General features: G+C 59.4%; 2 protein-coding genes and 1 long non-coding RNA gene across 3 annotated transcripts in view; 1 reads left to right on the forward strand and 2 right to left on the reverse strand.

Moving 5' to 3' along the window:
* Positions 1-5,989, forward strand: part of APBA2 (amyloid beta precursor protein binding family A member 2) — a 79,840-nt gene extending 73,851 nt beyond the window's left edge. The window contains exons 10-14 of the mRNA XM_081124676.1: positions 1,016-1,195; positions 1,774-1,986; positions 3,103-3,222; positions 4,825-4,965; positions 5,223-5,989. Of these exons, the coding sequence (XP_080980802.1) occupies positions 1,016-1,195; positions 1,774-1,986; positions 3,103-3,222; positions 4,825-4,965; positions 5,223-5,294 (726 nt within the window). The 3' untranslated portion in view covers positions 5,295-5,989. The remainder of the gene's footprint in view (positions 1-1,015; positions 1,196-1,773; positions 1,987-3,102; positions 3,223-4,824; positions 4,966-5,222) is intronic.
* LOC308550645 lies at positions 808-5,606 on the reverse strand. Its single transcript, XR_013997938.1, has 3 exons — positions 3,079-5,606; positions 1,756-1,967; positions 808-1,341 (listed from the first exon to the last, which is right to left on the reverse strand). It is a non-coding gene; the product is annotated as an uncharacterized lncRNA (long non-coding RNA).
* A 2,842-nt stretch (positions 5,990-8,831) lies between the features above and the next one.
* ENTREP2 (endosomal transmembrane epsin interactor 2) overlaps positions 8,832-27,498 on the reverse strand; it is a 78,209-nt gene continuing 59,542 nt past the window's right edge. Inside the window, exons 4-9 of the mRNA XM_081124602.1 lie at positions 22,713-22,820; positions 16,156-16,316; positions 15,457-15,595; positions 13,717-13,792; positions 11,838-12,056; positions 8,832-9,595 (exon numbers count right to left, since the gene is read on the reverse strand). Coding sequence (XP_080980728.1) covers positions 9,273-9,595; positions 11,838-12,056; positions 13,717-13,792; positions 15,457-15,595; positions 16,156-16,316; positions 22,713-22,820 — 1,026 coding nt within the window. The 3' untranslated portion in view covers positions 8,832-9,272. The remainder of the gene's footprint in view (positions 9,596-11,837; positions 12,057-13,716; positions 13,793-15,456; positions 15,596-16,155; positions 16,317-22,712; positions 22,821-27,498) is intronic.

The following is a 27,498-nucleotide window of genomic DNA, read 5'->3' on the forward strand; positions in this document are numbered from 1 at the left end:
GCCAGCCCTGGCCTCAGCGGTGTTCTCAGGTGTGTCCCCGCCCGCGTCATCTCCTGGGTCGCTGGGCTTGTTTGCCGAGTGAGCGCCCGCTGGTCCTTCCTGTAAAGTGTTCAGGGCCCAGGTGGGAGGCAGGTGAGCCTCACGAGCACCGTGTGAGGACGTCTCGGTCCTCGGCCAGCCTCTCTCACGCAGGACGGTCCGTCACACAGCCCGAGTGTGCGCGGTCAGTAGCGGATGCGGGGTGTGTGGTCAGAAGGGGCATTTAGGCATTTAGGCCCGCTCTCTCGTCACCTGTTTTCGGGTCCTGTTCCCCTGAGGTTTGCTGGGGGGGGGGGGGCATGGAGAGGCCACCTGACGGCAGGTGGGGAGGAGGCCCTGCTGAGGGAAGAAGCCGCCAAGAGTCCCATTGCTCTTGGGGATGCACAGCTGTGAGTGTCCCCAGCACTTCCAGGGCTTGGGCCTTCGCCTCCTGCCCGCTTCTATGCACCTTCCAGGGACAGGCAGGCCCGGGGTGAACTTTCGGTGTCTGGCTCACTGACGTAGGGAAGCAGTTTGCTCCATCTGCTCGTGGGGCCTGTGGCTGGGGTCCCAGGGCTCTCGCCCTCCACCTGGCACAGCCACCCCTTCCCCACCGCGCCGCGCACACGCCAGCCTCCCCAGGCAACACTGGGTTCTCACTAAGGAGAGAGGACCGGGGCAGACGCCAGCAGTGTCTGTGACGCTCCCAGAGGACACCGCGCGGCTCCTTCTGGAGTAAGACGGGCGGGCAGAAGGTACAGCAGTCGCCAATGAAAGCAACGAGACTCTGATGTTTAGCAAATAATTTATAACTTTCGCACTTTTTTTGACACTGTGCTCAGTCCTAGAATGTCTGGGACTTAAAGCAGCTCGGAGGGGATCAGGGCCAGGTGCTCGCAGGGACAGCGGACGTGGAGCAGTGCCGGTGGGGAGGCAGCTTCCCCAGGAGGGGTCCCAGCCCGTGTCCCAGCCGGTCTCTAAGGCGCCCTCCCCGCAGGCGCAGCTGATCGCGCAGTCCATCGGCCAGGCCTTCAGCGTGGCCTACCAGGAGTTCCTGCAGGCGAACGGCATCAACCCCGAGGACCTGAGCCAGAAGGAGTACAGCGACGTCATCAGCACCCAGGAGCTGTACAACGACGACCTCATCCACTTCTCCAACTCGGAGAACTGCAAGGAGGTGAGCCACGCACCGGGTGCCGCCCCGGCCGGGCGCCCAGCCTCTCCCCGCCCCGTGTGCAGACCGGACTCCAGCAGGCCTTCCGAGGCGAGGCGGGCGCAGACCCGTCCCCACAGCGGCTGAGATGCCCCTGGGGAGCTGAGCACCTGAGTGTGAAATGAGGTGTTTGCTGTAACAAAGCAGCTGATCACAGTCCTAACGACCTTGAAAACGGGCCTCTTGATTCTGCTGTTAGCCACGAGCTCAGCACCCAGGGGAGGCATCTGTACAGCTGGACCTGGGGCGCTCTGCCCAGGAGCGGGTGCCCTGGGGAGGGGCAAGGCCCAGGCTGCTGTGCGTGGGGGGCAGGCAGCTTTCTGAGGCAGTGGCTCTTGAAGCCGAGAGAAAACAAGGTCTTTCGCAGACAAAAGCAAAGTGGGCTCAGGGTTTGAGCCCTGGAGTCCGAGACCACCCCTCCCTGGATTCCTGGGGCTGGGGGCGTCTTTACTCCCGGTTTCCAGAATTGGGGGTGGGCTGGGGCCAGGCCCGGGGGAGGCAGCCCCACCACGGGCGCCACTTACCCCCTGGTTTCCTCGCAGCTGCAGCTGGAGAAGCACAAGGGTGAGATCCTGGGCGTGGTGGTGGTGGAGTCGGGCTGGGGCTCCATCCTGCCCACGGTGATCCTGGCCAACATGATGAACGGGGGCCCCGCCGCCCGCTCGGGGAAGCTGAGCATCGGGGACCAGATCATGTCCATCAACGGCACCAGCCTGGTGGGGCTGCCCCTCGCCACCTGCCAGGGCATCATCAAGGTAGGCGCACGGAGCGGCCCCACCTCACTTTACCCTCAAGGCTCTGAGTCCAGAGACCCACCCAAGACTGGGCCACCCCGCTGAAGTCAGAGGAGGACCTGGCTGCCCCGGGGGTGGGGGCACATTCGGTCTCACTCAGCCCAGTGCTGACCCACGTGACGCGCAGGTGTAGGGTGACCGAGCCGTCCTGCTTTGCCTGGACTTTCCCACTTCCCAGGCAGACCGGGAGAGAGCGGCCTCTCTTGCTTAACCTGTGAGCTTGCAGCTTTAGACCTCTGGAGGGCCAGGAGGAGGGGACACAAGCAGGTGGGACAGGGGCTTTCACACCCGGCCGCCCCAGAGCTGCGAGCCTGCGGGCAGGAAGATCAGACACACTGCCCTGGAGGTCCCAGCTCAGCAGAGCCTTTGCTCTGGTCAGGGCCTCCGGACAACAGGCCCCACGCTGCATCCTGTCTGTGGTCTGTCCCCACCCACCGTGGTCTTGGTGCTGGAGGAAACGTCTCCCTCCTCCTTGTCAGCCTGACCCTGAGAGCTGGCCCAGCAGGATGTCTGCCTGATGGGTGACCTTGTAGACAGACAGACATGGGACATGCCTCAGTGGTGCCCAAGGCCTGGCTGGCGTGGAGCCTCCCACTGAGGGCTGCAGTTCCCAGGCACTCAGCCACCAGGCTCGGACGCGGCTGTGTGTGTGTGTGGGGGGGGGGTTACCCACCCCTCCGGGCAGCTCCAGGCCACCTCCAGGGCTCATGAGTGGCCAAAGGAGGGAGCAGAAGCCATGGTGAGTCCTGGGCCTCCCCTCCTCACCTCCCAGAACCTCGGCCTGGGGCACTTGTTGACAGTTGTGTTCTCTGGGACCCGAGGCTGCCCTTGGCTCCAGCTGGCCGTCTCGGTGTGGACACTAGCAGGTTTTCACCGAGCCAGGCATCCCCACTACCCAGGGTGGCTGGTGCCAGCTGGTGGCTGCGCAGTGTCACCGAGCCTGGCACAGGGGGCCACAGCACACACTGCCACCTGGGTGCCCAGCCACCCTGCATACGTCAGGGTGGCTGATGCCTTGACCCCTCCTTGGCTGGCCCCGGAGGCTGTGCTCACCTGACCTCTGTCCCCACTCCGCAGGGTCTGAAGAACCAGACGCAGGTGAAGCTCAACATTGTCAGCTGCCCACCGGTCACCACGGTCCTCATCAAGCGGCCAGACCTCAAGTACCAGCTGGGCTTCAGCGTGCAGAACGGAATCGTGAGTCCACTTTCTCTGTCCTTGCGGCCTCCACACTAGGGTCTGGGTGCAGGGAGCTGGGTCTCGGAGCCAGGCAGAGAGGGTCCCTGAAGCCCTGCCCTCGGCCCCGTGATGGTCGCTCTCTGCAAATGAGGGGAGGCAGGATCTCTTCAGCCACCACAGCATCAGACTCACTGTTTAACCAGCAGATGCCACTGACCTGTCCATTCATTCGCTCGCCCGGTCAGTCCTGTGCGTTGTTTCTGCCCCGTGTCAGGCGCTGTACCAGGCACTGAGGCGGCAGAGGGCTTCCAGGAGGCGGCGATGTGGGGCTCGAGCCCCCAAATCCCATTATCTCGCTGACCTATGTGGGGCCAGTGTGAGCTGTTTCCTTGGTTCTGGGAAAACTTTCTAGAAAGGCAACTGCAAAGGAGGCAGAACTTTCCTCCGCTGTTGTCTGGTGCCCAGGGCCCAGCTCTCGCCCTCTGGGTCGGGGCAGACTTGCTGCGTAACAAACGTCCCGAGTCTCAGCACGTCTGGTGGAGATGCTGACGCAGCAGTGCCTACCTTCACCTTGGTGGCTGTGAGTCACCCTGCCACGAGCATGGTGCAGGGGACGCCTGCTTTCTGGTCCGTGTAGTTCCATCGTTGCAAGTGCTGCCAGGCCCCAGGTCCATCTGTCTGTCAGTTCGAGGCATTGTCTGACACCGTTTCACAGGGAGATGAAGTCACTGGTCCCTTGGCTCCCAGCTGGAAATGGCAGGGCCAGGGTTGGGCCTGAGGCCGCGCCCCTGCCAGTCCTCAGACACTGGCTCGGTGTCGGGCGAGCGCAGGTATGGATGTGGGGCATCTGAGAGCACTGCAGAGGCTGGTTGGTTTGTGTCCTGGGCCCAGGGCGTTGGGAGAGGTGCGTGCGAGGCCCCGATGGCTGGTCTCTCCTCCGCAGGGGCCTCGTGCCCACTGACGTGTGTGCCACGCAACCAGGTTCCCGAGAGTCCCTGGAAAAGTTTGCCGACATTGGTGTTAGTCTTGCTCAAGTGCCTTTTCCATTTTCAGCTTCATTTCACCCAAAGTACAATGCAGCAGTTTGCAGGCAGGCCCTGGGTGACCCAGTTGTTGCTGTTTCTCTGTGGGTCCCTCCTCTCTCTTCCCGAAACACCCTCGGAGAAGCGAAGAGGCCTCCAGCTGGGAGACACCGCCCCTGAGCAGTCCAGGGCGGCTGGAGCCTGCCCCCAGATTCCAGCTGGGGTTGGACAAGGCTCGGACAGGCGGGAGTCCCCGAGCTGAGGGAAGGCGGTCACCCCAGGGCACGGAGAGTCCTGCTGTGGAGTGACAAGGATGGTGCGCTGGGAGCAGGGCCTGCCTGTCCCACGGCTGTGCCTCCTGCGGGCGGCTGACCCTGAACGCTCGATGCTGGCCAGAGTCACCCTTCCTGACCTCGGCTGGGGTTCCGCCTTTAGGTACGAGGACCCCTAAAAAGATGCAAAAACCTCAGAGACGGCAGCATCTGTCAGGAGGGGTGTCTCCTGCAGGGTCCAGTCGTCCCGTTGCGTCTTGGGGACAGGAGCGCGCGCCTGGCAGGTGTGGCGGGAACAGTGAGCTGACTGACGCGTGTCTCCTCAGATCTGCAGCCTCATGCGGGGAGGCATCGCCGAGCGAGGGGGCGTCCGCGTGGGCCACCGCATCATCGAGATCAACGGGCAGAGCGTGGTGGCCACGGCCCACGAGAAGATCGTGCAGGCTCTGTCCAACTCGGTGGGAGAGGTGAGACGTGCCGACCCAGCCGAGGGGCCCCACTCAGGGTCCCCTCCGTCCCCGCCTGGCGTCGGCTTGGGCTGCAGGGAGAACTACACCTTAAGTAAAAGCAGCTGAAGACCTGGGTGGGGCCGGGTCACAGCCTGAGCGTCAGGAACTCTGTCCATGAGGGGTCATTCTTCCTGCACCCAGAAGACCCTCGGGGACTGTCACACCCGCGGGCGGTGGGGAGGCAGGGAGAGCTTCAGCCCCTCTCTCGTTGGCAGATCCACATGAAAACCATGCCCGCCGCCATGTTCCGGCTCCTCACCGGCCAGGAGACCCCGCTGTACATCTAGGACCCAGGACCGGAGCCCACGGCCCGCCAGGGACCCTGCAGGGCCTGTCTTTACAGAGGAGAGTCCCAGGAACAGTCCCCGTGGACAGTCAAGTGTTTGCTGCGTCCTGATCTGCTCTCATCGCGACTGACAAGGTGTGTGTGTACCTCTGTGGTGGTCGGTCCTCCTGTGGCCGTGGAGGGAGGCCCCGACGGGCTGCTGGCGTCGCCGCGGCGTCCGAGGAAGTGCGCTGCCCGGCTCTCCTGGAAGCGAGGTTTGGGAGCACGACTGTGTCGGACTTTGAGAAGGAGCCGTTCCCGAGTTAAACACGGGCTGGTGGTCACATCAAATGCCAGTTACTTAGAAAACACCACTGTTGGACTTTTAAAGCCGTTCTTCAGACTCAAGGGTCTTCAGCTGACCCGTGGCCCTCTACTGACAATCCCTCTACACACGCGTGCTCCCCGCAGACACCTCGCCCCCGCACCCCCGGGGCCGGCGCGGTCGCCGCGAGCAGCAGTGGGGTGTGTACATAACTCCAGCGTAGTCTAGCCCAGCCCTAGAGCTCAGTTCCCCGACGCCTGTGTCTGGAAGCCCCCGGCCCAGGCCCTGAGATACACTGTGATAAGAAGCCTTACACGGAGTGACCTGTGTGTTGCATGCAGCCGCCTTAGGAAGACTCGCGATACCACTAATAAACCCGACGTCACCACGAACGCTGTCTGCGTGGCCCGTTTGTTAACAGAGGCGCCGACGCCAGACCTTCCACTCCCTCCTGGTGTCCACCCCGGGGTTCGAGGAGCGTGGTGACCTGGTGCCTGCTTAGCGTCCCTTCTGGCGCCTCGAGAGCTCTCCCGGACCAGGTCGGCAGGGGGCGCTCCAGGTGTCAGGGCAGCCAGGCCCCGCGGTGGCTGGAGGGTCAGTGATGGGGCCAGGTCACCAGGCTGCCCAGGGAGGGAGGGAGAGGCGCACGTGTGTGTAATGCAGTCGGACCACCCTCCCCAGCATCTCCTTACCTGCGGGTCCCTGGCAGCCTGTCTTGAATGACAGCAGGACTCCCCTGATTTATCTTTCTCTGTGGCCACAGTCCTGGGGTCACCTGGGGTGGGGAGGCAGTGTGAACGTTAGCTGGGGTCACAAGGCCTGGGGACCTTGGACGACAGGACCCACCTTTGGCCACCCACAGGCAGTCTCACTCCCTGCTGTGGGCCAGTGAGGAAGTGTTCAGGGGTGGCCACACCCTTGGGTGATGTGATGAGCAGGAGCGTCTCTGGAGAGTCAGGGGTACGTCCCTGCGGTGCCCAAGACAAGGCTGGTGAGCAGGACCCTGAGGGGAAACCAACAGCTAACAAGTGACATGCAGGCAAGGGTGGGGGGCCCACCCAATGATACACATAAAAAATCCAAATTCAAGAGCTTTGAGCCAGGGGCTGCAATCCTGGAGGGCACGTGCAGGAAGGGGCGGCAATGGGCCAGCACTGGCTGCACCTACATTGTCTGGGCACCTGCCCCCTCCCCCCAACGCCCCCAAGAGGGTGCTGAGAAGCACAGCCGGGCGGCCCAGGGTGCCCTGCGCTGCGCGGCCAGCCTCCCGGAGCCCAGCCTGCGCCCTCCCTCGGGATCCCGCTCACCAGCAATGCGGACGGGCTCTTCCCTGCTGTGTCTGCCCGAGTCAGCCCTCAGGTGCAGAGGCCAGAAATAGTTTTATTAAAACATTGATCATTCTGAAAACCCCTCGAGGTATATTAAATAAATGCAACCTCCAAGCTGTACAAACAGGTCTCCTGTGGCCTGAAAACCATTTCCCACAAATTCTGCCTTAATAGCAGCACTTGTGAATCAATGCAGCTGGGGGGGGGGGGGGGGTGTATCCATTTGGAAGACGCTTCTGTGACACCCTTTGCCACCGGCAGTTACGTGGCCGAGTCCAACACCCCCAGCCTGCCATGGAGGTGGGGTCCAGAGCTCCCCCACCTCAGTGTCCTAACGGCCCCCGGGCCAGGGTCAATGGCAGTTACCCACCCTGGGCCGGCCCCCTTTGGGTTACGGGGAGGGCAGGGAGAGTGCCCAGGCCCCAGGCCTGTGCAGGTGGGGGTCCCCCATGCTCTCCTGGGGAGACAGGGAGAGAGTGTACCCGTGAGAGGAGGAAGCCAGCCTCCCCCTTGGTCGCACCCACGTGGTCTGGGGTCCCTGGTGAGCAGAGCAGAGTCGAGGGGTCCAGGGTGGTGAGTGGGACCCGGGCCCATTCCCAGGGGCTCTAACCACACCTCTCTTCCTAGGACCTTTCCCGGAAGTGGGGCGCTGAGCAAGTGCGCGGGTTCTAGCCCAGGCATAGGACAGTGGGGAGCCGAGTTTGCTGCGAGAGCAGACGCAGAGCTGGGCGGGGGAGCCTGCGGGCAGCGAGCTGAGAGGGGCCAACAGCGCGGGCTCCGGCCGGCCAGCCACTGGCCCTTACGGGGCTGCGGAAGAAGGCGCGGGGGACAGAAAAGGCGGGAGACGCAGATGACTCGGCACCGGGCCAGTCGCCCAGGCCCCTCACCCTGGCTGCTCCATTAAACGCACAAGCCCGAGCTCCGCCCCAGAGGTTGGGGTGGGAGGTACGGGGGCCTGGCCCGGGGACACTGCGACACCGAAGACCCGAGACGCTGAGAAGGCCCCGCGGAGAAGTCACCACCTGACTGTTTAGGGACCTGCTTGGGGAGGTGAGGAGCCCGCAGCTGAGAAAAAACGAGAGAACAGATTTCCCACCTACCGTCCCGGGAAGCGCTCGTGGACTTACCTCCCGCGTCCCGAGGGAAGTGCTGGTCCTGGAGGCGGGTTGTAGCTCCAGCTCTCACCGGGGGGCGGCGCTCACGGCCGACCGTCGCCTCCGTTCCTGGGCTGCAGCCTCTGGGCTGGACGCCGGCCCCCTTCTCAGCTCCTGAGGACGACCCATCGGCCGCTGGGGCCACAGCGCAGAGGGGAGGGCAGCCCGCCCAGTGCGCACAGCAGGCCGCGGGCGCTGCCGCCTGGTCCGATGCCGGGGGCCCTGGGCCACAGTGACAGTTCAGGTGCCGACGGCTGCTGGTGTGGGTGGCGCAGGCCGGGCGTTGCCCTCGAGGACAGGGCTGCTCCGGGCCGACGGCCGGGAAGTGGCTGCCGCTGGTGGAAAGGGGCCCGAGCTGCCGTCCGAGGAGGCCGGGCCTGTCTGCTCCTGCACCCGACTCGCTGGGTGTTTTCTGCAAAGAAATGGTTGACAACCTGTGTCCTCTAACGGCGACGCGGCTGCTGCCACCCGGCTGGGCTGTCGGGGACCTGCTTCCTCAGGAGACGCCGGCTGGGGAGACACAGGCTCCTGCCCCAGGCCACCGCCCTCCGAGGCCGGCAGATCCGAGGGGGCCGGAGAGTCCGCGGCTTGTCGCAGGTGCTCATTGTTACGGATTCAACAACACGGTTAGTGGGGGGAGAGCCAGAGGAAGGCACCCCACGGCGGGGGGGCCGAGAGAGACGGGGGGCCCCCGTGGTCCCCATCATGTTTGTCAGCACATGGCCTGCAGCCCCGCGGGCAGGAAGCCGGGCCCAGGCCGCGCCTCTGCTCAGACTCCCGGTTTCCTTTCACGTCGGCGTATGATACAAGGCTGATGACCGAGTGACACAAACCACTGGAGAAAATGGCCTCACTGCTCAATGTCCCCTCTGTCCACGTCGCACGAAACCAGATTGGGGGAGGGGAGAATCCTGGTTTTGAAAATACTTGGTGTCTTCCTGACACGACAGTCACCTGGGTTCTGTGACGCTGGTCAGTCCAAGGGGCTCCATGCTGGACAAACCCAGAAGTTCACGAGGGACATGAGGGGACAGTCCTTCTCTGTGTGACAGTCCAGTCCAGGGACGGACATGCCCCCCCGCCCAGTAAACGATCGACTGGATCCCCCGAGGTCCTTCCCACGAGCACGGGGGCCTCCAGCAAGTCCACTGTGACCCCAGGCCTGTCCGTGTCAGCGTCTGCACCTGTGACTGTCACACCTGGTCCAGGACGGCCGCGCTGAAGATGGCCTCCTCCACGTGGCGCTCCTCGGAGGCGACCGCCGAGTGGATGGCGCCCACCGCGTGCCGCACCTCGGGAGGGAGGGGGCAGTGGGAGTGTTCCAGAAATTTAGCCACCAGAACCCTGGCGTCTGCGTGGGCCTTGCTGTCCACCACGGAGCGCGGCCGCTCTTTGGAGACCACGCGCGAAGCCTCGGGCTCTGGGCGCTGCTGGGGTTTCCGGGTGTCTGCGTCCCCGGGTGGGGAAGGCGGGTGCCGCCGGGCACAGGCCACCGTGACAGAGCGAGACCGGGAGACTGGAAGTCAAGGGAAAAGAGAACATCTGAGAACCCGAACGGAAACAGGACACAAGCAGCTGCCCAACAAATTCCTGAAAAGCCGACACAGCAGCTTGGGGCGCGCCTTCTGCTGGGAGTTTCGGTCCTGGGTTGGCGCCTGGGCATTTCCCTGCTTCCGCTGTCCCGTCTCTCCCTGGTGTGAGCTAAGATGGCATCGAACCACAGGGGCTGCGGCTTCCAGGAGCTGCCTGCAGACGGGCACAACCAGAGCGGGCCGGGGAGAGGAGGCCGTCAGGGCAGGGTCCCCCTCTGTCCCTCTGCTAGAATCTTGGAGCTCACAGCAGGGCAATGCTGTGCCCTCGTGGGGCTGATGGCATCTGCAGACGCGTCTGCCTCGAGACCAGGGCTCAAGGAGAGACCCCGCCACCGCCTCGAGCGGATGGCAGCCCCGACGGGCCGCAGAGCTCAGAGCGCCCAGGGCCCTGTCCCAGTGCCCAGCAGGCCAAGGGCAGGGACACGGCACCAGCTCCCAACAGGGCCCACGCCGGCCGGATGGCCCCCTGAATGACCACTGGCACTGGTCTCATGTCACTCCCAGGGACCGACGCACCAAGGGCCACGTTAAAGCCTGCCCTGCCCTGTTTATGTTTCAAGTGACACGAAAGAAACGCATCCTGGGTCGGGGGTATTTTACAACCAGAAAGCCCACGATGACGCCTGAGGAACAAACACTCTTGCGTGGGGCCCACGCTTCTCCAGAGTGTCATCAACACGGCAAGGCCGGCAGCATCTGTGTGTGACACTCGCAGCCTCTGATGCCCCACCCAGAGCGAAGGGCAGGGGGGGCTGTGCCCTCAAAGCCCAGACAGCGGAGACCCCGCGCTCTGGGGGGCGCTGTGAGGAGCTGGATTTAGCCCCAGGCAGCCGAGGACCACTAGTCGCCCTGTCTCTCCGTTTCACAGCAGGTGTCCCTGGGGCAGGCATCACCAGGGCCACAAACCAACCGCCCCTCCCTCGGTACCATCCGCCTCGGGGTCTGCGGGGACCTCGGAGCAGGTGCCTCCATCCCATCTGGCCCATGAGGCAGCGTGGGGTGGGGGACGCAGAGAAGACACTGTGACACCTGGGGTCACACCCACTCTGCTCTCCCTCCCTAAATGTCCTGGTTTGCAGAGCCTGGATGTCACTGAGAGGGGACGGGCCAAAGACCGCCACCAGGGGCCACAGAGCGGGTCCCGCACGTGCGTGGGGTCCTCCCTGACCCTCGGTGTCTGAACGTGGACTCGGGTTCACTCTGACAGGGCGGAGAGAAGGTGTGAGCCCGGGACACCCCCAGAAGGGCATGTTCGGGCCCCACCTATGTGAGCCGGGAGGTGGGTGGAGGGAGGGGACAGAGACAGAGACCGTGGCCCAGGGACCCGCAGGCGCAAATTCAACATTTCCAGGCAGCGACCTTGTGGGCTCCTGATTCCTCTCCAGGGCAATTCCCCTGGGACCTATTCTATTTAGGGTCCAGCTGAGCAAGACCCCTCGGGCGAGACTGGTCCAGGCCGCCACGGGACCTCTAAGGGGTCATTTACCTCCATCTATGACAAAGTGCCCACGGCAGTGGCACCGTGGTCCAAGGCCACCCATCTTCACAGCAACAGCCTGGCCACCCTCCCCTCCCCCAGCAGTGACCCAGGAGGCGGCCGGTTTTCCAACTTCAGACCCCGTCCTCCTGGCAGCCCCCAGTGGGAAATACAAACTCCTGGGATGTGGGGCACAGGGACCCTGGCGCCAGGTCGTACAGCCCAGGGAGGGCAGTGCCCACTCTGAGAGTCATGTGGGGTGGTTCTGACCACCAGGCAGCCTGGCCGGCCACTGCGGTAGGCGTCAAGGGGCACAGCCCAGGCCAGCGCGGGTGGAGCCCAGCAAGGCTAACGGCTGGATAAAGCCTGACCCTCGGCCCTTCCTGGGCCCAGAGCTGGTGCAGCCTGGAGGCTCAGGCCGGGGTCTGGCTGACGCTCCCGGTGGGCTCTCATCACCCCCAGCTTCCCATCTCCCTTCCTTGGCCAGAGCAGCAAGCCTGGCGGTGGCACAACTGGGCCCCCGACTGTCCACCTCCCTTAGGGACCTGGAGCATCAGACCCCGTTCTCACGGTGGCCCCGGGCAGGCTCTCAGGGCCTGGCCTTGGGCCTAGGGGGTCGCTGAGGCCTGGGGTGCTCAGGGCAGAGCCAGACACACGCAGGGGACACAGGTGGGCTCGGTCAACCTTACCTGCTGCCCTGGATGAGCACGAGGTAGGGTCGCTGGTGGACCGGGCGACTCGACCAGGACCCTGACGCACCCGTGTGCCTTGGTCGGGGCCCTCAGGGGAGGGGAGGCCAGGGGTAGGGGCTGGTGGCAGGGCACCCGCAGGGCCGCCAGGGGAGAGACGGCTTGGGCCCGGCACGGTGGCACCCTCGGACACGGGGAGGCTCACGCTGTCGGCAGGTGCTGCAAGGCAAGGAACACAGCGTTAGCCCAGGTGACACAGCACCACCCGGTGCAGGGACGGTGTCTGCCACACACCCATCAGAGCCCTCCCCAGGGTGTGGGCAGCCTGGGCACACGCTGTGACCCTGGGGGCGTGGAAACACTGAGCGGGGTGGCCAATGCTCTATGTGCAGAAAAGTTGGGGGGACAGGTCACCTCCCGAGAATCATTCCAGGAGGGGTGTGCAGGGGACTTCACATGCCACAGATGCCCAGAAGTCAGGAACCAGACAGGGCGCCATCCAGGGCAGCCCTTGGCAGGTCTGACGGTCTGGACGGCGGGGTGGCAGGATGCTGGGTGAGCAGGGCCCAGGCAGAGCCCGTGGGGACACCAGGGTCGGGGTGGGCCTGAGAACCCACGCCCCAGGCAGGGTGCCAGCCGCTCCTGGAGTGCAGCCCCTGGGCAGGCAGTGGGGCCACCGCCCAGGGATGCCCGGCCGGCTCTAGAAGCCCGGGTACCTGGGAGTGTGTCAGAAATGCGGGTTCTCAGCCCCACCCCAGCCCCTCAGAGTCACAAACCCCGGGGGCGGGCGGGGCCCGCAGGGCTCGACCAAGCCCCCAGGGGGTTCTGATGCCCCCGCTGTGTGGACACTGCTCTCGGCCTGGGGAGGGGAGGCAGAACCTGAATCTGTTTCAACAAGACCCCCGGGGACCTGCTCGCACCTCAGGGCCTGGGACGCAGTTCCCGGGGCTGCTTCCTCTACCCGCCCACCCTCGGCCACCGCACCTCACTGGATGTTTGGGATCAGGGAGCATTTGGAAAAACAGGAAGGTGGCCCAGGCCTCACGCACCAGATGCTCACACGCAAATTCTTCAGGATGGTTAATGCTTTTCTAAAAGACCCCCCAAAACGGGGGAAGAAAATCTACAAAAGTAAATGTACAACCTTGGGGCAGAGAAGGACTTTGTAAGCTGGACAGAAATTATGAAGGAAAAGCCTAACAGATTTGACAACAACGAAAAAACAGCCCTGACCAGCGTGGCTCAGTTGCTTGGATGCTGTTCCTGCACCAAAAGGTCACGGGTTCGATTTGCGGTCGGGGCACGCGCCCAGGTTGCAGGTTCAGTCCCCGGCCGGGGCGCATACGGGAGGCAACCAACCGATGTTCCCCTCTCACATCAGTGTTCCTCTCTCTCGAATCAATACAAACATATCCGCAGGTGAGAATTAAAAATAAAATTGGAGACTCAGGTTCAGCAAAGGCACCCGGGGCCCGGGCAAGTGCAAACCGCACGCAAGTCGGGTGAGTGCGACTCGGACGCACTTTCTCGCATCTCAATTTAACAGATATTATAAATCTACGAAAAAACACTGGAAGAGTAAAACATGGACAAAAGGCTGACCTACGAGTGGACAAGTAAGAAGGTGCTCGAACTTCACAGTGTGTGCACTGTGTTCACCTACGTTACAAAGCTGAGGACACTCTGGGGATCTCGCCGGCTCCTGTCATCAGTGGGAATGGGGGGGCCTGCAGGGAGCTCCACAGACAGGCTGCGGCCAAGTCCGTGCCGTCGAGAGTACGGAATGGATGGGGGGTGGGAGGGCAGCGAGGGGAGGGAAAGCGGCCTCCTTTGCAAAGTATAAACTTCTCATCTCCAGTCCTGACGGGGAAAGATTTACCTTGTGTGCTGAAGCCAGTGGCAGTGTTGGGGTCCCGGGAGCTGGTGTCGGCTGCCTGCTGATCTGTACTCGGGAGCTACAGCAGGAAAGAGAAGGCAGTGAGGGAGGCGTCAAACCAGGACCCGCGAGGAGCCAGCTCCTGGGAGCACATCTGTCACCTCTCACAAGCAGGTGCCAGGGTTTCATCTGAACTTGGCCTTGCCTGGCGCCTAAAGCCACCCCTCACGAGCGCCCTGGGGGGGTAGCTGCCCGGTTCCCACAGCGTTTTCCATGAAATACAAGGGCAGTGGAAACCGGGGAGAAAAAATATATTTGTGGCATCGACTTTAAGTTGAAACCTGAGTTTAGCAATAACGGCCCAGAGGGGCTCTTGCAGGAGAGGGGGTGGGGGTGCTGGAGAAGGGGCCCCGGGATAACCTAACGTGGGACACTCAGAGCCCACCTTCCCATATCCCCAGACAGCGCTAGGCTGACCGTCCCGTAATTAAAACTCGATTGGCCTTGAGCTAAGTGAGCCCAACTGCCCCATTTCCCTTTCTTTGGAAGCTCTGTGGCTACGTCTCCCTGCAAGGAAATTCCACCCAGTACAGGTCACCTTTGTAGACGCGACTGTCTCTAGAGGTTTCCGAGGCTGAGTCCCAACCCATCCCCGCCCACAGAGGTTCCTTAGGGCTGGGACCTCCCAGTGGGTGGCTGGGGGAAGGGCAGGCACAGCCACCTGGCCAACCTGCCCCTGGGCCCTTGATCTCAAAGGGGCAGCGAGGAGACGGGGAGATGACATTAGAGGGTCTGGGTCAGGTATGGGTGGTGACCAGGTGGGGATGCAGGTCAGGGGAGCTGCACGGCTGCTGAGATGCCCACAGGTGCGCGAGTCTGGGCCCTCGGAACCTCACTGCTGGCCATGGCTTGTCCCCTCTCCTCTGCTTGGAGTTGGGGCCCAGAACTGGCCCGGTTCTCAGCGTGTTTCCTCGGCTCCCTGCACACATCCCCGCTCAGCACTGTGCTCCCCATGCCGACCCCCAATCCCTGAAGCCCCCCGAGGGCCACCTGCATGGCCCTGAACCGCTCTGTCCTGCGCTGGGTGCCACGGGACCTTGCCAGACAGACATCACGCCTCCACCCTGGCTACTTCGACAAGAAAACCAAAAAAGGCAAGTGACCCTGATGAGTCGGAGCCAACTATGTGCCGAGTCCCAGGCTGGGTCCCTTGCAAACACCCCACTCCACCCTGTGTGCTTACTACTGTCATCAACCCCACTTTACAGATGGAGAAACTGAGGCTTTGCCAACATCTCCTGAGGGCCTGCGGTGGGGTGGGCTGGGCACGCTGAGACTGGGTGTGAGTGTGGCCGGCAAATCCAGCTCAGAGAAGGGCACCTCCCTGCCCTGTAGCTGCCAGGCCTTGGGCAGGACCAGGGATCCTCAACTGCTCTCTCACCTTCCCAGGTGACAATGACATGGGCCGGAGTCCCCTGGGTGGCCGGAGCCCCACGGTTAGAGCCTGTGCCAGCAACTTCTATGCTGTGTCCCCAAACACACAGGCCAGTGTTAGGCTCAGACATTAGGGGAAAAGGCACATACATGGGGGTTGGATGCCAGGCTCTGCCCTCAGCCTGCTGCCCCCGCCCACCACAGGGCTAATGAGACCCACACCCACAGGCCTATTGAGAGGCTCAGAGAGGGGCACGTGCAGGCAGCCGGCCCCGTACAGGGAGCCGCTTGTCTAGGCCCCGGCCTCACCTGGCTGGCTGGGCTCGGGCCCACCACGGCCTCGTAGGGCGGGGGCAGCTCAGCGGGGTAGAGCAGGCCCGGGCTGTTGATGGCGACAACGTCATACAAGGTGCTGAACGGAGAGGGAGCGAAGTCCAGGTGGAGGCCCCTGCGAAGGCAGAACCATCGACCGTCTGTCACTCACCGGGGAGCAGCCCGCGCGGTGACATTTCTCTCAAAGCAATCAGAACGTCGCTTGTCCGCTTCCCCTGGTCGGACACTCATCGTGTTTGCGAAATAAAAGCCTAATTCACTAGGCAGTTTTAGCTGTTGTTTTCTGGGACGATAGCACCATTTTTAATCAACTCGATGGCTCTGTCTATTAAAATCAAAGCGACCCTACAGCTGATTCCATCTTTAATTAACATTTACATGTGCTATCAGGGGCTGTGATTCAACAGCGGCTCTGGGTTTCATGAGAACGTAACAGAGCTGCCAACGACTGGCTGGGTTTTATGTTTTGTTTCCGAAACTTCTATTTCCGAGTCCCTTTCCTGTCTGCGGGCCACGCTCTGTTCTCTACCCAAACCTGCTTTTCTCGCCTGCTCCCCTCTGCTCAGCTTCTGCACCGAAAATGAGCCTGGCCTTTGCCACTTATATGTGCCAACGATCACCTCCCACCTTCCCCGATGTCAGACCCTGTCACCGAGGCACTGACGACAGACCCACCTGTGGGCGTCGGCCGTGGGCGTGCAGCTGTACTCGGGAGGGTAGTAGGGGGGAGGCGGCAGAGGGGGGACGAACTCATCGAAGTCCAGGGTCTGGTGTAGAACAGTTCCGTGTGGGGTCACGCAGGCGGGGCTGGCGGAATGCGCCCTCTGTGGAAGGAACTAGAAAACAGAGAGATTCACAGTTACCGGGGACACCCTGTATGGCTTGTGTCTGGCTGAGCTAATTACACATAAGCTTTAACAATCCCTTGGAACTGACAGTTTTTAAACTGTCGAGCCTTGCTGGCTAAACACACATTTTATTTTTTTACTTACTTTTAGATTTTTAAAATTGATTTTGAGAGAGGAAGGGAGAGGGAGAGAGAGAAACATCAACATGAGAGCAAAACAGCCATCGGCAGCCTCCGGGATTGAGCCAACAACCCGGGCATATGCCCCGACCAGGAATCGAACCGGCCACCTTTCAGTGCCCAGGATTAGGCCCAACCAACTGAGCACATAGTTGCTCAGTTCCATTAGGAGAGGAGGAGCTCTCCAGGCGCAGTATGGGAATCAGGGTCTACAAAGGGTTAATGAAGATGCATCTGAATGGGTCTGAATGATGGTAGGATTTCAAAGGCGGGGCTTGTGCTCCAGGCTCAAGAAGAACTAGTGAGCTAGTGAAAGATGTGTTTAAGAAAAGCAACTTTAAATAAGGCTCTAGAAGTTAATGCCTCGTTCTAAAGGCACTGGGGAGCCAGCGAGGGTTCTGGAGCTGGGGAGCAGCGCTATTAAAGCTGGGTGGTAGTGCGTGCCCTCTGGCAGCAGTGAGCAGGCTGGTCTGGAGTGGACAGAAGTTGAGATGGTAGGACATTTATTTGTGCACAAATGTGGCTGAGGCCACAAATCTGAACATGATCAAATGCTGTGACATTAGCAAGCTCTGAACTAATGGAGAAAGAATGGTGTCCACGTCCAAACAAGTAACACATCCGACTAAAAGTGGCCCCTATGGGTCTTCACACGCACAGTGCACTTGCGCCTCTCCAGCTGGTCAGACCCACAGCTTTGTGTGTTATTGTCTAAAATAGACGTGACTCGATGGCGTGGTGAGCGAGGGTCTGCCACCCTCCACCTGGTCAGCTGGTCGCCCCGATGCTTACTGCACCAGGCTGGGCAGCTGGGAGGAGGCCAGATGTCTTTGAGGTCTAACAGGGAAATATTCTGAATTAAGTCTACAGAAATTAGAAAAATCAATGGCATACCCAAGCATGAAATGCAAAAGCGCAAATGCTTTCCTACGAAAGGTGCAATTCCACCAGGAATGAGCAGAGCAAGCATTTTCACAAGAGAGGTGAGCCGTGCAGGTGATCCCATTAGCAGGGTGAAGTAGGTAAGTGCTGTCACACGCCAGGGGCTTTTCATAGGGTAAGCGACAGGCTCGCTTCTGCTCTAAGCTCCGGGTCACATTTCCAGCGCTGTGCTGGCCCCATCTTTGTGGACACATCTCAGACTCAGTTGGTTTCCAACTGAGCCTTTACCCTGGCTCCTCAGCCCCCGCAGTAGGAACGTGCAAGTCACGCCTGACATCCCTCTACCCCATCAGTATCTGTTTCATGAGGCAGGGTCTGTCTCAAAGCCCTCGGCCACCATACTCTGCGACGCTGGGGCTGGAAGTCTACAAACCATATTTCCCGGACTCCCTTGCAGCTAGCTTCCTGTTAGGTTCCGCCAGCAGGGGGCACTAGACGGAGTGTGGGACGCAGGCAGGAGCATGCAGTTCCTGTTGTCCTGCTCCTTCCGCACTTTTCCCCTTCTGTTCTCTCAACTCCACGGGGTGGTCGTTGCTTCCCCAGTTGTTTTCAGGTCTGTGTCATCTCAGGGCGACACCTGGGGAACCTTCCTCACTTGGGTAACCAGCTCCCCATATGAACTGTGCTGAAATCCCAAGGGCAAGTTCTTTTCCTGCCTGGGTCTAATTGGGATATTGGGGTCCATCTATGTCTTATCCACTCTGTATTCCCAGGGCCCAGCCTGGTTCTGTGGACAACAGCTGCACCCCCTCGGCTGTGACACCTCCATGCGCCCTTGGTCATCCCCTCCTTGGCCAGAGCCTCTGACATCCCTCTGCCTTGGTCCTTTCCTCTCCAGCTCAGCCTCCAGCCTCCAGTCTCCAGTCTCCCAGCAGGGCTATTTTTAAAGTTACTGCCCGGTGCACCAAACAGACCCACGATCACAGAGAAGATCATGGCCTCTGACCCAAAGACAGGTTGACAAGTACTCATTTGCATATTCAAAGCCAAGATATAAAGTTCACGCTGTGTGGACATCATTTTTATAACTGTCTGCTGTAACTACCTTTGTAGATTCATCAGGCACCCATGGGTCCTAGTCTGATAGATACATAGCACCTACCACCCCGAGGTGAGGTGCTTCTATGGAACCCAGGCCTGGTGGAAGGTCCCTGTGGGTCCCAGGAGAGCGGCCTCAGCGGGGAGCTGGACCAGCATGGCGGGGGGGGGGTGCACGTGAGTGATGCTGGGGCTGTGGGGGTGGGGCTGCCTCTCTCCCTGGCCCCTCACTGCTCCGTGGGCCGGCCCACAGTTGCCCTAGTTACGCAAAGCCCTTCCTGCCCTTCCTGCAGGGGTCCGACTTTACAAAGCCTGCGACCAGAGGGGCAAGACCAAAGGACACGCTGAATGAGCCAGTGTCTAAAGGAGACGTATGTAACCACAGGCGACGTCCCCGAGGCTGACAATAAAGCAAGCGGGGAGATAAAGATCACACCTAAGAAATAAAACTGAAGAGCTGAGATCACAGACACTCTGGAGGTAAAAGCTTTCTCCGCTTAACTACACCCATAAACTGAGTTTTATCACCAGCCTGCCTTTGCCGCTGTTTCCGAACGTCTTCGAGGAATGCAGCTTTATCGATTCTGCCAGGAGGCATCACTTTCTGCGTCTCACGTCACCACGAGTGCATCACGTGAGCTGCAAAAGGTGTTTATCCCCAAATGCTGACCCACAGAAGCAAGGACAGAAGGAGCAATGGCGCGCGGGCCGGTGCGCTGGGGCGCAGTCTGCCCCGTGGGGCGCCCGCGGCCCTTCCTGCACAAACCACACCCGTGGGGCACGGTCTAACCGCCCGTTTCTGTGTTTTTAGAGCAGAGCTAAAATTTAAAGCAGTGCGTGTGCCCACACCCCCTAGAATTTTTCCAGTTTGTATCGCAACCCACATCTAAATGACAGCGTCTGTTCAGTGACCCTCTTTGCCTGAACCTTGCCCAAGTCCTCGATTTTGTTGTAATAGACGTAATTCCCGTTGAGCTAACATGTCACTGGTTTATGTAAATCCAAATACCGCTGGTATACACTGGTTTGGGGACAGACACAACTGTCTCTTGGGAAGCTCCTGACCCGACTGTTAGAATGTGACCTGCAGGGGCTCCAGCGGGGACCGTGCTGTGGGCAGAGGCGGCGTGGCTACCCGGCCGGGGGGCCACTTAGGAGCTGTAACTGCGCGCACAGGGCCTTACCTGCTGTAGCACCATTTGCAGAGGCAGAACCCAAACCACACATCGAAACGAGAAACAACTCGAGCATCCGCAAAAAACAGAAATAATTTGTCCTATCTCTGCGAGGGTGCAATGCAGATATGAAGACATGTCTCTCACCCAGCTGGTGTGGCTCAGTCGGTTCAGCGTCCTGTGCACCAAGAGGTTGCCGGTTTGATGCCGGGTCAGGGCACATGCCCGGGTTTCGAGTTTGGTCCCTGCTTGGGGCACGTACAGAAGGCAACCGAAGGACGTTTCCCTCATTGATGTTTCTCTCTCTCTCCGCCTCTCCCTTCTCTAAAATCAATTAAAAATATACTTTTTAAAAGCTCTCTAAATATTGACCTAAAGGGCAATACATGACAGTTTCAGGTTATAAGATCAAATTGCAGGAATAACATGCAGTGTGATCACATTTTGACATGGAAGGGCCCCTGCAGTTCCTCAGGAGAGCGGTCTGCGAGAAGGGAGGCTGTTACCGTTTTCTTTGCCTATCTCGGTATGTTACTTGTTTTGGTGATACTATATTACTCCTTTAATTAAAGAGTCTAATGAAATGAAGTCAGGAAATTAAAGCCAATTACATCTCGACAAAGCTGGAAAAAACAAAGGATAACTTTTTTTAATTAAAAAGAGTTTCTCAGGCATCCTTCTGAGCAACTCGGTTCCAGGTTCCACCCCTCACGGTGCAACCATGACCCCCCTGGGCCATCCCACGTCTAGGTCGCGGCCTGTGTGGCCGGCCTGGCCCAGCCTCTGACCCGCGTGGCCACCATGCTTTTAAAAAACTGATGAGAGAGAGAGAAGGGAGAGGGGGAGAGAGAAACACTGACGAGAGAGTGAAACATCGATCGGCTGCCTCCTGCACGCCCCCTGCTGGGGATCGAGCCCACAACCGAGCATGTGCCCTGATCGGGAATCGAACAGGCGACCTCCAGGTGCATGGGACACCGCCCAACCAACCGGGCCACACCGGCCAGGCCACCACCATGCCTGTTCAAATCCCAGTCACACACCCTGCCAGCGGCCCAGGGAGGACAGCAGGGCATGAATCGTCCTTTTAGAGCAGAGGAACTGAGACAAACAGGCAGCGATGTGCCCAAGGTCATGGTTCCACACAGGGCCACAGTCATACGCCACCATTTCTCCCCTGCGTCCCTGGGGCTCTGCAGGTTAACAGTGTGACCAGGGCCTTAGAGGGACCGCAGCAGAGCCCTGCCTGTCCCATAGCCCTTGTTCACAAAGAGAGAGGGACTCACCAGCAGGAACCTCACCGATTGCGACTGCTGGGCCAGGGCTCAGGAAATGAACCCACAAAGCCCTTAGTGATGAAAAGAGCTGGGGTCCTGACAGCAGCTGTTGCAATTACAACAGGCAACCCTGTATGTCCGAGTGCTGCTTTATGACGGACGAAGGGCACTGGGGACGCGGCGTTCAAGGTCATCACTGCCACGTCCCGATAGAGGACTGACATTTCCAACACATAAAAGTCAGTGCTCGCCAGGCAGCCAGTTCGAGCCACATCACAGGTGGGGAGACAGGTTCAGGGAGGGTCGGGGACATGACCGGAGTCACCCGCTTCATAGGAGGGGAGGGATTCCCACCCAGGCGTGACTGACTTCAGACCCAGGATTTCAGGCCTGCTCACAGTCCACGGGGCAGAGTGACAGAAGGACCTGCTCTAAGTGCATCTGCTACTGTGGCCACGACAGGCTTCCTTCCTGGTTAGCCGTCAATCTCCATTTTCACGCTTGAGCCCAGGGCATGCGAACAAACTTTCCGCATTTACAGCCCTTCGGCTCTGTGAGCTCTGGTCAGGCGGGTGTGATGTTTACAGATCAACAGTAAAACCTGCCGAGGGGAGGAGGGCCCCCGGTACTTAACCTTCCTTCACACAGCCCGCCGGGGAAAATCGGCGAGGCCACAGGGCTTAATTTAGACACCTCTCGGAACCGGTACCCCTCGAAAAGGCCAGCCGTGAGAGCCGCAGGGACTGGCACTGCGACAAAGGCCGCACGCCACGTGCAACTAGAAGTGATGTATTTTTAATGTCTTGGTCACGACGCTCCCCGGCCCTGTGTGTCAATTAGCAGACGTACTGCCACCGGGTGGACACGGAGGAACAAATAAAACGGGCGACCACCAGAGTGACTCCTTCTTTCGTGAGATGCAGAAAACACTGCGGAGGAGGCAGGGTCTTGAAGGGGGAGGGGCGGGAGGAAGAGAGGAGAGGGAGGGAGGAGAGGGGGAGGGACAGAGAGTAAAAGGGACAGAGAAAGAGAGAGACAGAGTCACAGAGACAGAGAACAAAGACAGAGACACACACAGAGAGAGAACTCCTACCCGCAGCATCAAACACCATCTCCCCATCGAGTCCTCTATTGCACTGACCTTAGGGGTAACCTACTGAGCAGTGGGCCGCGCCCCGTAATGCTGAAATAACACAGCGCCTTCTTTAGTTACTGCGCGTGTTTTTAAACGTGTATGAACGAGTGTGTGACCCCGGTTCCTGGCCTCTTTGCTCCCCCCACGGGAGCAGCAGTTTTTCCTCTAAGGCCCTGGCCCGAGGGCTGAAGGACGGCCGGCCAGGCGCCTGCCACTGGGCACCAGCTCAGGGTCAACCAGCACATCCACAGGGCACAGACGAGCAGTTTCTTCATTTGAGAGGAACTCATCCTCTCAACAACCTTCCTGCGTTAAAAGGGAATCTGAAGGCTTCGGAAGGAGCCGAGCCCTGGAGGGGGCTCCGGGGGTGTCTGGACTACAGGACTGTCAGTGCGATTCCTCAGGGGCACACGGTGAGGCGGCAGGACTCTGTCAGCGAGAAACTCCAGCAACGCCTTAAGTAAACACACCGATGGCACCAAATGCAAATTCTCCGTCTTTCAGAGGACGGCATGCGGTGACCTCCACGGGTCTGCAAGCACCAGGGGCCATCAGGACGCACTGTCCTCGGGGCTTCCGGCTGGCAGCCAGGATGTCCCCCACCACGTGGGTTTGCACCTGGCCGGAGGGCCACTCACCATGCGCAGGATGTCGGAGGAGACCATCTGCATACAGCACATGGCGGTGGCCAAGGCGCAGACGATGGTGGACAGCACATTGAGGGCGCACACGCTGAAGAGCAGGTCCTGCGGGGGGAGACGGGACAACGTCAGCCTCACCGTGGCAGCCCCGGTGGCGGGGCCTTGGCATTTCCGTCAAGTCCAGGATCAGTTTGCCAACTGCCTCTGGTTCCCGGAGGTTCTCTTTTGTGGTTTTTGTTCTGTTTATCTGCCTATGAACTGAAGCCTCTGTAGAAACCCAAGGACAAGGTCAGAGAGCTTGAGGTAGACGCACATGGGACACTGGGGGGCGTGGCTGCCTGGAGAAGGCACCGAAGCCCCACCCACTTCCCATAGCCCCGCCCCCATGCCCAGCCCCATGCAGCTCTTCCATCTGGCTGTTCCTGAGTTATACCCTTTATTTTAAAAAAACCAAAACAAACACCCAGTAATCTAGTAAATAAAACAAAACCAAAAAGCAAAAAAAAAAACAAAAACTGGCCCACCTATGGACCCTTTCTTTCTTTTCCTGCAGTGCCCATCGAATTATTTATTCTTAGGCGCTAAGAAGTTTGAGAGCCCTGGATGCGTTCCAGAGCCTATTCCTTTGTCATATGTATGGTTTGCAAACATCTTCCCCAGTCTCAAGCTTGTCACCTCCACCCCCTTCGCATAGGTTTCACAGAACAAAAGCTTTTAATGTCCACGAGGTCCAGCTTACTACGCCCTTCTGAAATGCACGTTAATTTTATATGTACTCTCATCTGCACCCAGATAAAACTCCCTGCAGAAAATAAACCCAAATCCGAACGCTTTGATTGGATGGGCACAGCGAGGCCGACGCTGCTTTGAGTCTCACGGGGTGTGATCAGTTCAAACAAATGCCAAAGAGACGTCATTTCCCGCCTCCTTTCTGCAGCTGTTCAAATGCTTGGCTTTTTTCTAGCTAACTATACACCGCCTGGAATTTCTTCAGAATTCTGCTACTGGCTTAAAAAAATGCCTTTATCTCTGCCTTACGACAGCTCGACCAGACAGTCCCCGACCAGCCCTGACACCCACATGGTATAAAATCTCCACAGGGTCCATCCAAACAGCAGGTGGGAAGACAAGGCAGGCCTGTCACTGTGGCCACCTGCATCTGAATGCCAATACAATCAGGGAAATCATGTATATGACGAATCACGTATAAAACACACACAAGGTGGGGGGAAAGCTTTACTCAGATAAACCTACAAATGATGAATTCTTTTGAAAGTCCAGCCCAAGTACATTTGGAATATTAATAACACAATTAACAGCGCAGGATGACGGTCATGAGAAATTACATATTAAGAAACATTACAAATTCAGGACTGATTCCTTCGGTTGTTGGAAATACTGCTGTCCAAAGGACAAATGGTCTTATTAATAATTTCTATTAACTCATTCATCAGGTTTTCCACAGCTTTTTTTTTTAAAGAGATTTCACAGGAGAACATTATCAGCCAAGGTATAGTGATGGAAGGTGGGGAAAGGCCGTTAGTATAAAAGAAATGACATGACCGCTGGCCAACAGCAACCGTAGGTGTGTTATAATTAACAAGGGACAGGGCTGGGCTTTATTGGAATTATTCTAATTTATGGTAATTATGCAATGACACGACCCAGGGCTATCTTCACGGGTCTTTCGTGGCAGCAATAGGACTTAAATGTGGAGAAACGGGATTTTAGCAAAGCAGCGGGGAAGTTCGGGGATCAGGAGCGAGACCATGCCAGTCAGCATCCCCTGCACATTTAAGGGGTGTGTGTGTTGTGTTGCGTTGAATGTGTGACTTTCCCCCATAAACCTTCTCGAGTGGTGAGCACAGGTCCCAGGCCATTGAATCAGTCCCTGCAGAAAGCAGCTCTTGCATGCAAAGGTCTTTGGAGTCCAAACACGGATCCCCCACAAAAGGCGCCCAAATCAGGCGGTCCTGTGGGGAAGGGAAGTGCTTCGTGGAGGCACCTATGGAAGCTCTCGTTTCAAGACCAGGCACCCCCATTTGCGATCTCCCAAAATTTCAGTGAGTGCTGGCCTTGCTGTGGCGTCTCAGCCACCGTGAGTCATGGACATGCTACTACAGGAGGACAGGTGTGCTCCAAGCACAGCATGTGCTGTGTGTTCAATGGCACTTTTAACTTTGAGCGAGGACCCAGGGGGAAATCAGCACACTCTCCACGGTGTGCAGAGCTGTACCTTGCTGGGTGATTAAAAAAACTCAAAGCCTGTCTTCTGCGTGCTGGAGCAAGAGCTTTGAGCTTTTAGTTGATGGGTGTAAATTGCCTAAACTATAATCGGAGTAAATAATCATAATTCATAGGCTATGTATTTTCTTACAGTTCTATCAAGTTTTAAGATCAAGAAAACTATTTGCAGCCTGGCTGGTATGGCTCAGTTGGTTGAGTGTCGCCCTGTGCACCGAAAGGCGGCTGGTTAGATTCCCGGGCAGGGCACATGCTCCGGTTGCAGGCTCGATGCCTGTAGGGGGAAGCTGATCCATGTTTCACTCTCACACACCAATGTTTCTCTCTCCCCCTCTCCCTTCCTCTCCCCTGGTGCAGGACTCAGCATCCCCATGGCCCTGGCAAGCCACAGAGAAGTGGGATGTCAAGATGGGAAAGGACAGGACTAAGCTGACCCCATGGGAAACCAACCACACTATCTACACAGAGACCACACAAGACCCAAAGTATCAACCAGTTCACAGGCAACAGGCCAGCCCCACGCCTGCCAGAAGATCAAGGATGCTTTCCCCATCTCTCCACCTGCCCCTGCCCTAGAGGGACCAGACCCAAGGGGAGGGGACAGAATGCCCCAGCCCTCACCCCACAGATGCAAGGGGCGGACAGAGTAAGGAGGGCCCACAGCACCTCTCCACGGGAAGGAAGCATCTAAACTACACATGGACCGCAGCTCTGAGAGGGACGGTCCATGTCAAGAGCTGGAGGTGACCAGGTTAGAGAAACTGCCCGAGCAGTGTCCCTAAGGAAGGAGGCTGCGCAGGGCACACTCGGGGGCAGCGATGGACAGAGACACATCTGAGGACTGAAGTCACCGGGGCAGCCGCTCTGCAAGGCACTGACCCAACGCCTGCGAAGGCAGAGCGAGGGACAGTTTGGGGAGGTGGCCGGCAGCTCATAAAGTGTCTCATGTGCTCCAGCTCCGTCAGCCACTGGCAAGGAGAACCGCGGGCTGTGAGCTGTCTCCTCCCTTTCCTGTGGGATGATCTGCACGGGAAATTTTTTTAAAACAGAAAAAGACCAGCGACCCTGCAGCCTTAGACACTGTATCTCACACTGGTTGGAAACCCACTCGGAATCTCTGCGAAAATGCTCTTGTCCTTTGTGACCCTGAATGTGAAGGCAGGGAGGCCAGCGGTGACCTGGGTGTGCACAGGGACCCCCAGGCGGTGCCAGGGGGACGCCCCGGTTAACCTGGGTCGGCTCCCATTGCTGCGCTTCATCTCCGACCGAGAAAACAATTCCCCAGGAGACAGAGAGGGGGCGTGGGCTCACCCACGGGCAACCCTCACGCGCCTCTCGCGTGGGAACTGAGGGCCCCTTTGGGTTGAGCCTGCTTGGGAGGAAATCAGGTGAAGGAATCGACTGGCTGGCCCTATAAACCCACATGGTTGCGAGGCCAGGGGCCAATCTTGATTTTGGGAATTCGATCAAAGCAGCAAACGACTGGCCTGTCGTTTATTGATGTGGCTTTGAGGGGGCCGTAATCGATGGAGTCATTCATCTGGGCGAGCGCTGTACCCACCCCGCCTCCACTGGGCACCTCTCGCATTTACCTCCAGGGAGAGCAGCTCACAGGTGTCCCCTCCTGTCCCGTCCCAGGGAGGCCATCTGAGCAGAGGGAGGCCAGGAGCGAGGACACTGCGAGAGGGGAGGGCCCAGGGCACAGTCAGAGCCCCAGGGGAGGGGCGGTAAGTCGGCTCCCACAGGTCGGATGGAGAGAGAAGTGGGGGCCCCATCACGGAGCCGCACAAGCAGAGTCCGGGGGGAGAGCGGAGAGAGCAGAGAATGTAAGAGGAACACACTGTTCTTTGTTCTTGCAAAACGGCAATGCCACTGGTGCAGCTGATGGAGCCAAATCCTTGATTCCGTTTGTCCTGCACACCTCACATCCAAACCTTCCTCGGTGTCTGTCAGCACAGCCACCAGGCTCAGCGGGGATCGCCCTCTGCTCCGGCTGCACCAGCCCCCAGCTGACCGTCACCTCCCCCTGGACTGTCTGGCAGACGTGCAACTCCCCAGGCCCGCTCCCGCCCGTCGGCGGCGTGACCTCCGAAAGACACCAGCAGGAAGTCCGCAAAGGCAGTGGGATAAAACCGCCACCCCTTCCCTGGCTGCGGCCCTGGCCAGCCCTTCTGCCTCCCCACCGTGGGACACTCTCCTGTTCTCTGCGCAGCGTCTCAGGTGCAGCGTCGGCCCTGGAGGTGCAGGCCTGGCTCTCGCTGCGCCCCAGCTCCCAGGCTGGGGAAGGGGCTCCAGCCCAGGTGGGGGTGTCAGCCCACTGTGGCCAGGAAAACGAAGTCCTGCCCAGTGACCAGTCAGGCAGGGGGGGCCCGGAGGATGCTGGGCTCTGGGACTGGCTTAGACCAAACCCCGGTTCTCTGGCAGCTCATCACTAGAAGTCGGCCCCCCAGACAGCAAGCTCCTGATCCTTTGTGTCACCTCCTGCTCAACCACACCACACGCCCCTGGACAGGAGGCCTCCGGTCTCTCTCCCCCGGCT

The sequence above is a fragment of the Miniopterus schreibersii genome (genome assembly GCF_964146895.1).
Source record: "Miniopterus schreibersii genome assembly, chromosome: 22".
NCBI lineage: Eukaryota > Metazoa > Chordata > Mammalia > Chiroptera > Miniopteridae > Miniopterus > Miniopterus schreibersii.